This window comes from Nelusetta ayraudi, unplaced genomic scaffold (genome assembly GCF_046127955.1).
Source record: "Nelusetta ayraudi isolate G7.1 ecotype Tasmania unplaced genomic scaffold, CSIRO-AGI_Nayr_v1 ptg000151l, whole genome shotgun sequence".
In the NCBI taxonomy this organism is placed as follows: Eukaryota; Metazoa; Chordata; class Actinopteri; order Tetraodontiformes; family Monacanthidae; genus Nelusetta; species Nelusetta ayraudi.
The window spans coordinates 48,743-63,412 of NW_027466201.1; the positions used below are offsets into that span (position 1 = coordinate 48,743).

The following is a 14,670-nucleotide window of genomic DNA, read 5'->3' on the forward strand; positions in this document are numbered from 1 at the left end:
AGAGCTATATGCGAGTGGGCTGAGATTGTAGATTAAATCAATGCAATCTGCCCCCCCCACCCTCACCCCGACCCCCGAGGACATGCCTGTTGCTATGGTTATTTTGCACCGCAAAACAGGACGTGAATAGAGCACTCTGCCTGCCGTCGCCTCTACTTTAAATCAATTTGCCGGCTTTTTTTTCCCCCCATCACCGACGGCCTCGAGACAACCGAGCCGGATCGGCCCCTATATCCCTCTCAATGCGGTTCGGGGCTGCTCGATCAATTGTTTTGTCCCCAGCTGAAAAACAATACAGAGCACCTGGCTAAGAAAAAAAAAAAAAAAAAAAAAAAAAAACCCAGTCCGTGTGGACCTCCTCGGGACACGGCCGGTGGCCTGGCCGGTTGGTAAAGCTTCTGTCGTCTGAAGCGACAACTGTAACGGTAACGGGCGAGCAGCACGTAGCCAAATTGCGACACAGGGTGGCGCTGTACGGCCGCGCCGTTCACTCCCGGTTACATCCACAAAAATGGGCCGAACCGCGATGACGAGTCAGCGTGGGCGAATCTGCGCTTCATGTCATGAAGTTGCGGGAATCGCGGCGTGGAGACGTGGCGTCGTGAGGTTGATTGTTCAGTCAGATAAAACCTGAACGACTGCGTGGGAATTCCCAACCAACCGTCTCTCACCTCAATGGGGGTAAGCGGCGTTTCTCGCCACCAGGTGCCTTCGCCGTTGGATGAAGGCGCCCCTAAAAAGATTAAAGGCTGCATTTACCTCAGACGGTACACCCCCGACTGCGGCTTTTCTGCAGCCACTGCAGCGGCGGCGGCGGGAAGAAAAGCTGCCCCGCTTTGCTTTACAAAGCTGAATAATTCAGGCCGCCGGGGACGATTGATCCCAAACCTCTGATCAGTGTTGCAGTGGCCTGCCTGCCTGCCTGCCTGCCGCCCCAGAAGGCAGCGAGAGGCAGGTGTTGGAAGTCGGGCCCACAGCATCAGCCTCGTCCTCATCCTTTGAGAGAGCGGCTCCCACGGACGCTGCGCTGCTCTGACCCCTGCTGGCCGGTCCAGTTACGCAACCGGGGAGCGAGTGGGTCTGCTCAAGTGCTGCGCAGTCTTCAGGCGTTCTGGGGGCAGCGGTAGCGCTGTGAGAATTGGGTTTATGACGGTGGAAGGAGGAATAAAATGTAAATGCAGCAGGCTACTGACTGACAGTAAAAAAAAAAACTAAACAAAAACTTTACATTTATTCATCGAAATGAAAGTGTACAGCTTCATTTGACACAACTTCTGGCTAAAAGCTGCACATCCGATTACTGCAGTTCACTGTGAAGCATCAACTTCACTGGTGTCTTTGGCCAAATGATTTCCACGCTCCTGGCAAACGGGTGCCTCTTGGCATGTCAAGACGGTGCCATGTGAGCCAAAACCGTGTGATGATATCGTGTGTCACACCACCATCTAGTGGCGAGTGTGGAGTTATACAGGGTATGTCGAGGCAACACTCACCGTTTTGTGGGGGAGGGAATTCTGTCTTGGAAAAGGATTTTAGTGGGGCAGGTCAGGTGTCTTATGATTAAAGTCCTATAACATTTAGGTACTGTATAGTTATAGGTAAATGTATGTATGTATAGATATATTGTTTGCTTTTGTATAAAGATGGTACAGAGGAGGTTGAGTAGGGTGGGATGGAGTAGGGGAGGATTTGATTTGATAGGATAGGAAAGGATAGGGCAGGGTAGAGTAGGATATAACAGAGTAGAAGATGGTGAGGTAGAGCAGAGTAGTGTAGAGTTGTATAGGATGGTAGAGGATGGTATAGGACAAGACCGGTTAAGATGGGATAAAAGTGACTAAAGTAATGTAGAATTGGAAAGGACAGGAGGATCGGACAGGGCAGAACCGGGTAGAGTAAAGTCCGGTCGGGTTGTGAAGGTCGGGATAGGTCCGGGTGATGTGTCCCAAGTCGTAATTGGTACAAAGAAATACAGTTTTAAGCCTTTATGTCTGAAAAACATGTCTTGAGTTGCGCGGCAAAGCCTCCAACTCAACTCAAGGGGCGATGCTTTCAGTAGCTGCGTTTCCATCACCCCTAGAACTGCGCGAAAACCTAAATATCGCAATAGAAAACTGTCAATGGAAACAACCTAAACTTTGTAAAACCTCTCAAACATCGCTCAAAGGTTTTTACGCTCTCATGGGGTGGGTTTTCCGACGTACCTCTGTATCGATACGTCGGAACACTTTTTCGCATTTACCCGTCACCGGACGTGACGTGCGGGGGGGTCACGTGACCGCTTCACTCCAAGTGAAAATGCCGCGTTATGTTTGGATGGAGGAGAAAACTGAATAGTTTTTACACATAATCAAAGAGACAAATATTACGACCATTCTTGGACGCAAACAAACGGCAAACAAACAAAAGCAAACGTAATTCTCGTAAAGTATCGCGGGACAAGAGTTTAAGAGCATTGCGGCTCATGCGCCTCACGCCATTCAAATCGCAATTGTCCTTTGTCGAAATTGTAGAAGTACCGCTTTTATTTTGCGAAAAAAAAACAAACTGTAATGGAAACGCAGCTACTGATTTCGGGTCAAACCCCCCTCGACTGGCCAACCAGCTCGCTGCCTCAGGATGTTGTGGCCCACTGACCCCCCGGTGCGGCTCTCTCACGCGTGCCTTGTCTCCTTCTCTGGCGCTGCAGCTGTTATAACTGCGGAGGTCTGGACCACCATGCCAAGGAGTGCGGCCTGCCCCCCCAGCCAAAGAAATGCCACTACTGCCAGAGCATCACACACATGGTGGCGCAGTGTCCCCACAAGACGCTGACGCCCTCAGGCTCTCAGGACCAACACGCCTCGTCTACCTCGGCCTTCGGCCCCGGGACCGGCCACTATCTCTACCTGCCGGAGGAGGAGGAGCAGCGCTCGGGCTCCTCCCCGCTGGAAGGCTCCTCCTCCTCCCCCGAGGAACCCCACACGCGTGGCCCCCGGACGCAGAGGTGGAGAAAATCCTGAAATTTCGGGGTTTGAAAGGAACCCCTAAACCCCCCCCCCCCCCAACCCACTCCCTACCCCAACCCTCCACTCAATCAAGGATAGCTGAAGCCCCGCCCCCTTATCTACCTCACACCTGTGAAACATAGGAGGTCTCGATTCCTTTTTTTTTTTTTTTTCTTTACGTTTTTTTTTCCCGTCTTCTTCTTATTTCTTGACGTGTCTTAACAGCGCAGCTACGGCAAAGATCAGCGGGGTACGGACGTGCATGAATGTGTGTGACTTGCGGTCACCTTAGTGCAGCTACAGCAGCCGGCGCTGGAAGCACCAGCGCCCGCGCGGGGAAATGACGCCGTTCAGTGCTCGTTTCAATCAGTGCCCGTTCAAAGTTAGACCACGCGGTATGAAACTGGGTGGCAGTACTGCTTCCCGCAAACCCCCCCCTATTTTTTTTTTTTTTTGGACCTCTCCGACGTCTTTTTTTTTTTTGTTGTGTCGGCTGCTCTGAATTCTTTTCACTCACTTTTAAAGCTGTAAATTCAGAACCCGAAGGCTTAATCATTCTGGGGAAAAAATAATAAGAAAAAAAAAAATCCCCCCCAGAAAATCATTATGCACCCTTTTTTTGCGCACACGGTAGCTCGTTTTGAGGATTAGAAGACGACTCTGAAAGCTCTGCACCTCCAAGCAACAATCCAGGCCAGTGGGAACGCTGGCTCGGTTTATTGAGGTCTTTTGGGGAATCGCTGGGTTCCGGAGGGAATCTCAGCCGGGAGAATCGGAGAATCCGCGGACTGCCGAGCACGTTTGCTTTCACTTCAGAGCACTCGCGGCGCACTTCTCTTTGAAACAAAGCAGGCAGGACCAACTGATTGTCAAAGAGTGTTTAAAAAACAAAACAAAAACGAGACAACGTTCAGCCGTATTTGTGCCGGAATCGCCTTCTCTCCGGGTGCGAGCCGACGGCAACAACTTTCAGTCGCCTTCTATTAGATAGAAAAGAGCCTTAGAAAGAAAAGAAAAGACAATTTAATCCCGATAGTTATAGTAGTATTAGATTCAAGATCATGAATTCGCCACCGTATTTTGTTTGACACATAGCAGTTCAAAAATAACAGTACAGTCTATAAATAATAGTATGTAAGTCATTAATATATACAAAGTCACAAAATATAATTGAAATTTTTTAATAACTATTGCATGTATAAGGATGTAGTTCTGACAAAGGCTGGATAGGAGCCATGTGCTTTGCGTGGGATCACTTGTATGCGTGTGATTAAGTTAGCTCCCTCAGTATAACCGTTTTAACCCAAGTGAAACCTTTTTGTTTGACGGCCCGGTCCTGTTTCTCATTTTGCCCCCTCCCTCACTCCCCCTCTTCCGCTGCTGTTTGCCCAAAGGAAGCGAGTGACAAGGACGAGAGGTGCCAATCATTGGCCAGTTAGCTAGCAACTGAAGAGCTAATGCTTTGCCATCTGATTAATGGAAAGTTTGCTAGAGGGCCACAGAAATAAAACGTTACTGGTATTATTTTGACAAAACTGTAGTATAGACTTTACAATGATAGTGTTTTTTTTTGGGTTTTTTTTTGCTTCTATGAAAAAGCACCGTATGTTAAACCTCTTTTTGCTAATGTCAGGCTAATCTGAAGTTAGCGACAGAGCCACAGAGGCGTCAGTATTCTTGCGATCCTATTGGGGCACAGACGAGGTGTGAGGTCTGTACTCCGTTAGACAACTTTGCCTGTATTCTTTCATGTAACGTTAGAGAAAATATTTAGCCAACTGCTAAATAACTGCATTTACTTAGCAGTTAGCGTCTTTTCCTTCGTCACGCTCAAAGATCCCAACCAGTCAAAGTCAGCAGGGCCAAAGTGTGAAACAGGACTCAGTCTGTTTTTTTGTTTGTTTTTTTTTTAACTCCCTGCCTTCTCTTTTTTTTTTTTTTTCATTATTACTATTATTATTACTCGGAATCATCTGCAGTCACTTCAGATTCAGCACAAAGACTCGCCTCGTCTTTCTTAATCGCAGGTGCCGCGGCGAGAACCAAGCCAGTCTCGTTTGGAGCTGCTCAGATGTACATCGTTACCTCAACATTTCTTCCTCCTCAGAACAAATGAATGTCGCAGAACATCAAGGTGTTTGCTCTCCCGCTCATTTTTTTTCTGAAGCCAGCCGCAGTTCCCTCATCCATCTGTGCCTAGCGGTCGCACGGCCCAGCGCCAGCCGGCCGTGCGACCTCTGCTGCTGCCTCCGGCTCGCTCCGAGAGGAGTGGGCAAGTGAGCGAGAGCGAGAGAGAGAGAGAGAGTGAGAGTGCTGCTTTTAGTATAACTTGAATCAAAAGCATGGCTTTAGTGGCACTTACTTGTGACCTAACAACTCTTCTCTGACCATATTGAATGTGAAAGGAGCTCATCTGAAGTCGAAGCCTTCACAGAAAGCTCCCGTCGGCTCACTTTTGGAGTTGTACCTTAATGTTCTGACAAATCAAATAACTTTGTGTGATGATATCAAACTAGCTTGTTTTATTTTTTGATTTTATTTTTCAAAGGTTCTAAGTAGACAACCAACTTTTTTGGTATGTTTCCGTACCAAAGAGTTTGGCTTTATTGTTAATATTATTATTATTATTTTCTTTTGGTTTCATTCATTTTTTTTCTTTTTAGAAGGCATTTTAAAGTTCCGACTTGCTGAAGCGCTCGCTCATCCTCGAGCTGATCCTCGAGCTGATCCTCGAGGCTCTCGTTGCTGAAAGTGCAACACTGCAGTGATGTTTTGTTTTCTTTTTGTTGTTCAAAATGTACAGCCTTTTGAATGTTTGTGCGTTTAAAGAAATGGAAGAAGAAAAAAAAAAGAAACGACTTAACAATGCAGCGTTACAGAACAGAGAGAACCCCCCCCCCCCCCCCCCCCCCCCCCCAGGAATTACCAAACCGCAGAAAGCAGGCGCACAGCCCATGCTAAGATCTTTATGGAGACATCTTTTTTTGTACAATGTATTTTTTACATTTTACACATAATTCCTCTCAGGATGACGAACTGTTCTCAGGGAATTAACCAAAAAAAAAAAAAGAAAAAAAAAAGTGTATTTTATTCTTTTGGGAATCATCCACTGACTGACTCAACACAACCTGTCAAGCAATGGCAAAGAGACACATGTACCTGATCATGTACTGATGTTAGCAACTACCTCTTGAGTTATACATAGTCGTGCATTTCTTTTTTTGTTCTGTATATTTCTTTCTTGTTTTTTTTTTTTTTTTTTTTTTTTAAAGATGAGCTCGTATGATTAACTGTAGGTCGCTCTTGTACTGAGGTGAGAGAATCTCCAGTGTTGCCACAGACCCCCCCCCCCTCCCCCCCCAGCCAGAAGGTCTTCCTTTATATCCCTGAGTTACTTCTGTCTTATTTTACTGCAAAAAATCCTTCTTTTTTTTTCGTTTACAGCAAAAAGCCTACCTCATATCTGTTCCACAGCAAAACTCCTGACCTCCTCTCAGCCCCGTCTACCTCCTCCACCATCCTCCAAGTGTTTCTTATGATCAAAGCTTTTCTTTTTATTATTATTATTATTATTATTATTATTAATAATATTATTGCTATTCCCTGAAGCTTTGGCAAAGAGCTTTCAGAGTGGGCTCCCTGTGCGCTCGTCTCACAGGACGATTTTGGATCTCTCCCTCTGCTAGCTGCTAGCTGCTAACTGCTGGACGGCCGCTCGGCGAGTTTTACCTCAGTTTTTTTCCGCTTCAGGCTACAAACACGTTGAATATGATATGAAAGGTCGAACCTCGTGAACACGTTTTCCTTTTTTCCTAAAAGGCATCGACTGTTTATTCATGGACTGTTTTTATTTTTTTTTTTAAAAAACAAACAAACCTGTGACCACTTATTGTACGTCGCACAAGGGGCGCCTGTGTTTGCGTTTTGGCTCATCGTGTCTTTACTCTATTTACCAAATAGATGTTTTCAATCTACTCATGAAAATGGCCTTGGTCAACTTTTTTTTTTTTTTTTTGAAAAAAACAAAACAAAACAAACTATAAATAATAATGCCCCTGTTCTCGTCGCAAACTATATTTGTATTTTTGGGCCAGTGTTGTTAAAAGTTAGCCTGACGTAGATTTTTGTACTAATGTGTACATTGCAGAGACATTCTTCTGGAAAAAAAAAATGTTTATAAAGACGAATATAATAATCAGTAGTATTTTAAAAACAAGATCCCCGAATCAAATGTTGATTTTTATTTTTCATATGCCAGTAGTTTTGTTGACTCTGTGCCCGTGTATGGAACTAAGCTCAGCTAATAGTGTTTTTTTGTTGTTGTTTTCTTTCCGTTTTGTAGCTTTATATTTTCTTCCAATCAATGTAACTACTGATTGATCTTGTAATTTGTTTTGTCCTGTTTGATATTTGCTGGAAAGGAAAAAAAAAGAAGCAAACCACCTTCACACAGTTGAATGTTGCAACAATCAGAACATCACGGCGGCTGGATGTTGTCAACGTTTCCTCAACTTTGCTTTAAGGCCTTTTGGTGAGATTTACTGGCACCTGCTGGTGAGAGAGCGCATTGCAAACAAAGAGCTTTATTTGTTCCCATTCGCTGTTTTCGTAAAGTCAAAATGCCTGTTTATTGGCAAATGAGAACACAGCGGCCGCTGATGTTCGTCGAATTTGAGGTCATTTGGAACACACTGGTGTGTATTTTCTGCTCTATTAGGTGCCAGCAAGTACCAGGAAGTGTCTCACCGCGGGCCTCGAAACTTTTCCAATCATGCAAATTGAGCAGCACGCAGCCGCTGGGCCGCGGCGTGGAAGCTTTGATTGTCCGCAGTGCGGTCGCTCGCCGTTGCCCATCAGATAAAAAAAAAGAAAGAAAAAAAAAAGCACAAGGCGCCCGATTGGCTCTCGTGCCTGCAGGCGACGCTGAACCTCGGCGACGGCAACGACTCCGGGGCTACAAGCGGGATTAATCAGATGTTGTCTTTTGAAAAATGTGTTTGAAAACAAAGTCGATGCATTCCAGGAAGTGTTAGAAGGGATAATTCAGGCTTTTGAGTCCCTTTTTTTTTTTTTTTTTTTTTTTTTTAAGACACTCACACAATGAAAAAAAGCACTTCTCCCGAGTTCCCTCTGCTATCTTTTCCAGTGTAACAACGAAGCTCCGGAAGGCCCGAACCGTCGTTTTGGGAGTTTTCCCATCAATCTGTCCCAAAAACATTTCAGCACTTATAAGCCGCCCACATACTGGCTTGACGGAGACGTTTTAAAAGCGCTCGGTAAAATGCGCCACCGCGTTCCAAGGCACGACACAGACAAGCTCGTCGCAGAACACGGAATGGTGAAGCAGCAGCCGGTCGGCTCTTGGAAGCACTGCATCCTCGGCCTCAGAGTGACACACAACCACGGGACAGTGGCTTTTTTTTTTTTTTTTTTTATTACTTCCCTTATGAATCAGCCTAATTACACCGGAGGCGTGCAGAAAGACCTCCGCTGTGAGGTGAGAAAGAGAGGGAAAAAGCCTGAATTATCCCCGGCCGTTGTGCGAAAAAAAGGCCTCTTGAGGGGCTAAAAAAAAACAAACAGGAAGCGGGGACATGGAGACCTCAGCGAGCCGCCTTTCTCGCTTCCGGACGTTAGCGAGGGGGGGGAAAGCGCTCGGGGAGGCGAAGCTTCTCCTCAGCCTCCCCCCTTCCCTGTTGCCTTTGACTGAAGACGCATTTTCCCGACGATCGTTACATTTTTATTGTCGTTTCTTCCAGCCGAACCCGCAACCGCGTCGGGAATTGATAACGCGCTAATGTTCCTGAAAACGCCGCGGACGTCGTGCTCTCGAGAAGGACCTATAAATCCAAGCGAGTGCAGTTGAAAGTGCAGTTGACTAACAACCTCACATTTCTTGTTTGTTAATGGCCTTTTTGTTGTTGTTGTTGTTGTTTTCTCTTTACTCTCCACATCACAGCCTGAGAGAGTGAGAGAGTGAGAGTGCTCTCTCTCTCTCTCTCTCTCTGGCGGTGGAGAGCCGAGCACTGATTGCTTTTAAACGAGAAGAGGAGAGGAGACATAGAAAAAAACTAAACTGTTCTCTCTTTGTGCATATCACTCATTATTTTTTTTTCTAGCCTCAGTATGTGTGTACTGCATTTAAAACGAAACAAAAAAAACCTCTGTGAATCTTGGCTTGGATTTTTTTTTTGTCTTACAAATGTTTTACTTGATTGGAAAATAAAACATATTATAATGGCATTAAAGTATGTATAATTTCCTACTTGATACCGACGTGGTCTAATGTTTGACTGGGAGTTTGGAAATTTCTCAAGTATTTGCAAGTTGATGTACTATTTATTGCTATTTAATTGTTGGGGGGGGGGGGGGGGTATTCTTAATGATCAGCAACAATGCTCACATAAAGCGAAGCTTCCAGATAGGCCTTGTAAAAAAATAATAAAAATAACGGGACGGATCATTTGAGGCTGGAGACTTAAAACCCTGTAAGGATGTAACAAGCTCTGTGTAAAAGGTATGGATTTGGAGGAAAGAGAGGATCTATAAAAGAAGCTCACTGCAGACGAGTCAAGGGGACGGATAGTAAGAGCGGACATTTTTCATCCTGACTATCGCTGGGGATAACATTGTCATAAAACCCAAACAAAACCTCCTTTTAATGTGTATTAATGAGGCTGGTTTCCAGTTTATGTAATTATCTTTACATAATCACCCAGCCCCTGCCACAATTTACCCGCATTACCATAAAATGAGAGCTGAATTGATGCGGAAACCTTGAATAAGCAATTAGGTTTGCGATCTCTATGTATTATTTATCTTTTTTTTTTTTCTAACTCTCTTTTGTGTACTAATGTGGACTTTGTGAGATTTAATCAAACGTGAAGCAAGTGGACAATTATCAGGGGGCGAGGCAGAAGTCAAAGATATCATTAAATTAGCAAAATGAGGAGACGGAGCTGGAGATTCGAACTTGTCCCCTAACATAACACGGAAAACGCTGCCACTGCATAAGCAAATCACATCACACTCCATATGCCGTCCAAATGCTAAATGTTCAATAATGAAGCTGCTCTATGAAACCTGCTAGAAAGAACAAACTGACTCACCTCAGCGGCCACGAGGTCCAGCGCGAACAAAAACCCAGAGACACGCTCCCACTTCCTGGATTTCCATTCCACCGGGGTTGCTGATTGGCTCACCGCTCCACCTGCTCCGCACGCGCCAAAGACAGCGGGGCACCTTGAACCTGTTGGAATGTTTCACGCTTCCACTTTACCGCCACTTCAATTTGCTTTATAGGACACTTTAACGGCCTCGCATCTGTCCTTTAGTGGCTTTTTTGTTGCGTTTCCTCCACTCCAGGAAGTCACAAATTAAGGCTGTCTGGCGCGTGAGAGAAGAGGATGCAGATCATCAGACGATAGGGTTTAGATGGAAGGCAGATAGATGATTGGCTGCGGCTGCCCCTGTAGAAAACGGCCTAAAGCAAAAAGGTGAAGAAGAGGAAGGAGGAGGAGGAAGAAGAGGAGGAGGATCTTGCAAGGTTGCTCCCCTGGAGTTGCGCTAAAAGCGCCGAGACCTGAAAATAGGCGCCGCCTGGGACCTGTTAACGGAAACAAACGACCCTCCTCCTCCTCCGAGTCCAGCAAAGCAACAAATTGGTCGCATCCTGCATCAGTTTTTAAAAAAAGGTACTTGTACCAGAGAGTAGGAAAATGAAACCGCGGGATTCATAAATCACAGCGCCGCAGTGATCCGGAGGGACTGGAAGGGGGAGGGGGGGAGAGAGAGAAAGAAAAAAAAGATTTTCTATCAGCATGTCCCATTTCTGTCCACTAGGGGGCAGCCTGGCGCCGCCGTACCCATCCCACTATCTCTCCCGCTCTCGTTCTCTGTCTCTGTCTCTCCCTCGGGGCCCTTGAACGGCGGAGCCAAAGCAGATTAATCACCTCAACACATCTGACTCACCAAAGACGCTGGTGTTTCTTCGCAGCCCAGGCTCCGCTCTCCCTCTCTCCCTCACCTCCTCTTTCCCTTCCTTCCTTCCTTCCTTTTCTGTCTCTCTGCTAAGCACATCCAGGCTTGAGGGCTCCACTAAATAAAGGCGTTTTGTTTACACTTTCCCTTTGTTCCCCGGCGCCGCTGTAATATACATCTCCCCTCGTTTTCTCACACAATCCTCCCGGGATACCTTTTTTTTTTTTTTTTTTTGTCAAGGTCGGCTATTTTACTTCCGGCGCGTGCGATACCGGCAGGAGAGACAGGTGGCGATAGGGAGCCCTCAGCTCGAGCTCGGCCGTGTTGGTCCGGAGAGAGTCCGCGGCGCGCGCGCGCGCGCGTCTCCACTCCTCCTCTCGCGACGTCTTATCCTTCATCCCTAAACTGCGTATTGACCTTTGTTGTACCGCCTCGGGCCCGCGCATTCTAACCTTTTCCGAGCGAGCTGGAAGGCGGCCCCGGGCGCCGGGGAAAAAAAAAAATCGCAAGATAAATCGCGACTGTTTTTTTTTCCCAGGCGCGGCAACGGGCAGCAACGCGACACCGGCACGGAGGGAGACAACATCACGACGCTCCAAAAACAAAACAAAGCAAACTAGTCAAATTCCGGCTGGTATCGGCGACACCAATAATTTGTTTTATGTACATACCTGTGTGTGCATGTGTGTTGTATGCGAGTCAACCTTAACATGGACCTTTTAAGGCTTTGTGTTCTAAAGTAACTGGAAGCAGAAGTTCAACCAAGTCGTTTATCCACTGTCTTTTCCTGTGCCTTTCTTTTTGTTCTCTGTGATGCTAATGTTTTGTGCGAGCTCCTGCTTCCTTAAACACGGTGTTCTTTTTCTTCTTCTTCCGCATTCAGGGAGTTAACTTGCGGCGCCACACCAGGCCTGGCATAGGTACTACATCATTTTCCATGTCTCCAAAGGGGATTTTTTTTTTTTTAGTACAGCTTCGTGTAAACAAGTTTTTTTGTGTGTGCGGTTTTATATATATATATATATATATATATATATATATATATATATATATATATATATATATATATATATATATATATATATATATATATATAAAAAGGTCTTGGTGTAAACAGCCCCCAAAATCTCAAGGACAAACAAATGATGAAACTACTCTGCACTGAATGCTAAACCTTGTTTAGATTCACCTATGTACAGTCTTGCTATATAGCTTACTCTAATGCTAACACTAAACACTTGCTGTTTGGGTGACCTCAATTGAAATTGGCAGTAAAACATTTAATCAATTAGCTTAATAGCACATTCGTTGCACAGGTTTGTTCATACCTACATATAACAATTAAAGCAAATTATAATAATAATAGATACATGATATGAATAATTTCCTATTTATCTGATCTAGTTTGTATTTTTCAAGTTTCACTATGCCTGTTTTATCACTATTGCTCTGCCTGACACCTAGGCTATGTAATTAATTTTTTCTATTTATTCTTTCCCTTATTTCATAAGCACATCTATTATTGCCATTCCCCTTGGGAATGAATAAAGAATCTGTCTATCTATCTACTCAACTCAGTACCTGGGTAGTTCCTGCTTGCAGTACCAAAGGTCTCCACCAGGGACGTCTGTCTCGCGTGAGCCGCGGCATCTGGCATCTTACGCATTACACGCTTACCTGGGCGGGAAAAAAAAAGTAGTTCCCGTCAACCGATTGATTTGAGGATTGATTATAGAGCATGAAGAACCAGTATCGGTCTGTATGGATCCGCCACATCGCCGAACCAAACCCAGGCCTCCGACGACCACTCGCACTCGTATGAAGACGTCCGCAGCGTCGGTGCACACCGGCCGGGGCTTTTACATCCACAGGCGCACCGCTGAATTATTCATCCCTCATTAGGATGCATCGTGCACACTTGATAGCCAGCAGTATGTTTTTTTTGGGGAGGGTACTCTCTTCGGTTTTTATCCCCCCCTCTTTTTCTCTCTCCCTCTCCTCCGCCTCTGGTAAAACACAGGGGTCATTAGGAGTCATTTGCGGACAATTTTGTATGATCAACCACGCGCTCCTGAGGATGAGAGAGCAGAAGAAAAAGAAGGGGAGAGAGGCGACGGTGGGGAGATGGAGAGATAGAGAGGGAGGAGAGAGAGAGAGAGAGAGAGAGAGAGAAAAAAAAAAATCCCATTTACTTTCTGTGCATTGAGGATTCGCGTCGGGGGGAGAGATCAAAGGGGACAGACAAAGAGATGAGAGAATCGACGTCTCCTCGTCTCCATTTGGCTCCCTATGAGAGGGAAGAAAATGACTTTAAAGCCGCTGCCTTGATGAAAGAGAGCGGGCGGGCGGGCGGGCGGGTGCGTGGCGTCGTTGCTCTTCCCGCCACTGGAATCAACACTGCGGATGGCTGGAAAAGTGGCGGAGGTCGGCGCCAGAGCAGTGTGTGGAAAAACAGGGGGGTCTGGGGCGGACCCCCCCCCCCCCCAATTAACCCCATGAGACCCCCCGAAAGCCTCAAAGCAAAAGTTAAATGAAATATATATATATAGATATATATATTTAACGTCACTAATGGTCAATGCTAGAATGTCTTTAAGATCACCCTAATGTCTAATATTACATTTTTTCAAAAATATTATTGACAATTATTCACAAAAACCTTGTGCGGGGGTGCGTGTGATGTTATGTAGACTATCGTGGATTGCATCCATGAAATATTGGAAGGTTATTCCTGGCCTCCTGCATTTTAAGGAAATTTAGATTGGTATTGTCAGGAGGACGGGGACCCTCCAAAATATTGCCGGGTATTTCGCGCACTGGGGGCGAGTATATGTGTGTGTGTTTGCGTGTGCGAAAACATTGCGTTGGTTTGCGACTTTTTTTTTCCCACTGTTGCGGAATCCCGACAGCGCCGAGCGACTTGGCCCCCCCTACTCTTTCGGGACATGACTCAAACGCTGAATTGCATCGGCGGGGAAGGCGGCAGATGTCGCCGCAGAGTAGGGGGCGCTGCGGAGTCCGGCGGGGGTCGGTTACGGCGGTGATTAGCGCCCAGATGAATGTCATCTAGGAACGGCGAGGCCGCCGAGGATCTCTGTTGGAAGTGGTTGGGGGGGGGGGGGGGGGCGCGATGCGTTCAGGGACACCCCCTCCCTCCGTCAGGGTCCGGGTCGATCCCTTCCCAAGCCCATCCGGCCGTCATTTTTTTCTCCCCGACAGAGCTGTCAAATCAGCGGGGCGGAGTGTGTGTGTGTGTGTGGGGGGGTCCCAGTTACACATAAAGCAAATAGAAATGAAAAACACTGTCGGTGGAAAAGGACTCGTGGGGGCGACGGAGACGCCGGGAGCATGGGGGGCGGGCGGGGGGTGAATCACTTAGCAAGCTGCGCTGCCTCCATTCTGCAGCTGCCACCCACCACAACGCATCTGCCACTGGGAAAAAACAGAGAGAGGGAGAGAGAAAGGAAAGGGAAGCGAGATAGGGAGAAGAAAAAAAACCCTCATCCAGGCAAATGGCTACGTGCCACAAAAAAGATGACTTTTTAAAATGGAAATTCATTTAAGGGGGGAGTGGGGGGGGTGCAGGTGTAGGGGAGGGAGGGAGGGAGGAGGGGTTGTCCCCACGGGGCACGAGCACGTGTACGGCCATGGGGACCCTCGCACAGGTGGCAAATTGTCGGAGCCCACACACACACACACACAC

The 14,670-nt window shown here is 46.5% G+C and overlaps 1 protein-coding gene across 2 annotated transcripts in view; it reads left to right on the top strand.

Moving 5' to 3' along the window:
- Window positions 1-5,877, top strand: part of lin28b (lin-28 homolog B (C. elegans)) — a 29,394-nt gene extending 23,517 nt beyond the window's left edge. For both annotated transcript variants that reach the window (XM_076013502.1, XM_076013503.1), the window contains exon 4: window positions 2,690-5,877. In XM_076013502.1, coding sequence (XP_075869617.1) covers window positions 2,690-3,002 — 313 coding nt within the window. In that variant the 3' untranslated portion in view covers window positions 3,003-5,877. The remainder of the gene's footprint in view (window positions 1-2,689) is intronic.
- The last annotated feature ends 8,793 nt before the right edge of the window (window positions 5,878-14,670 follow it).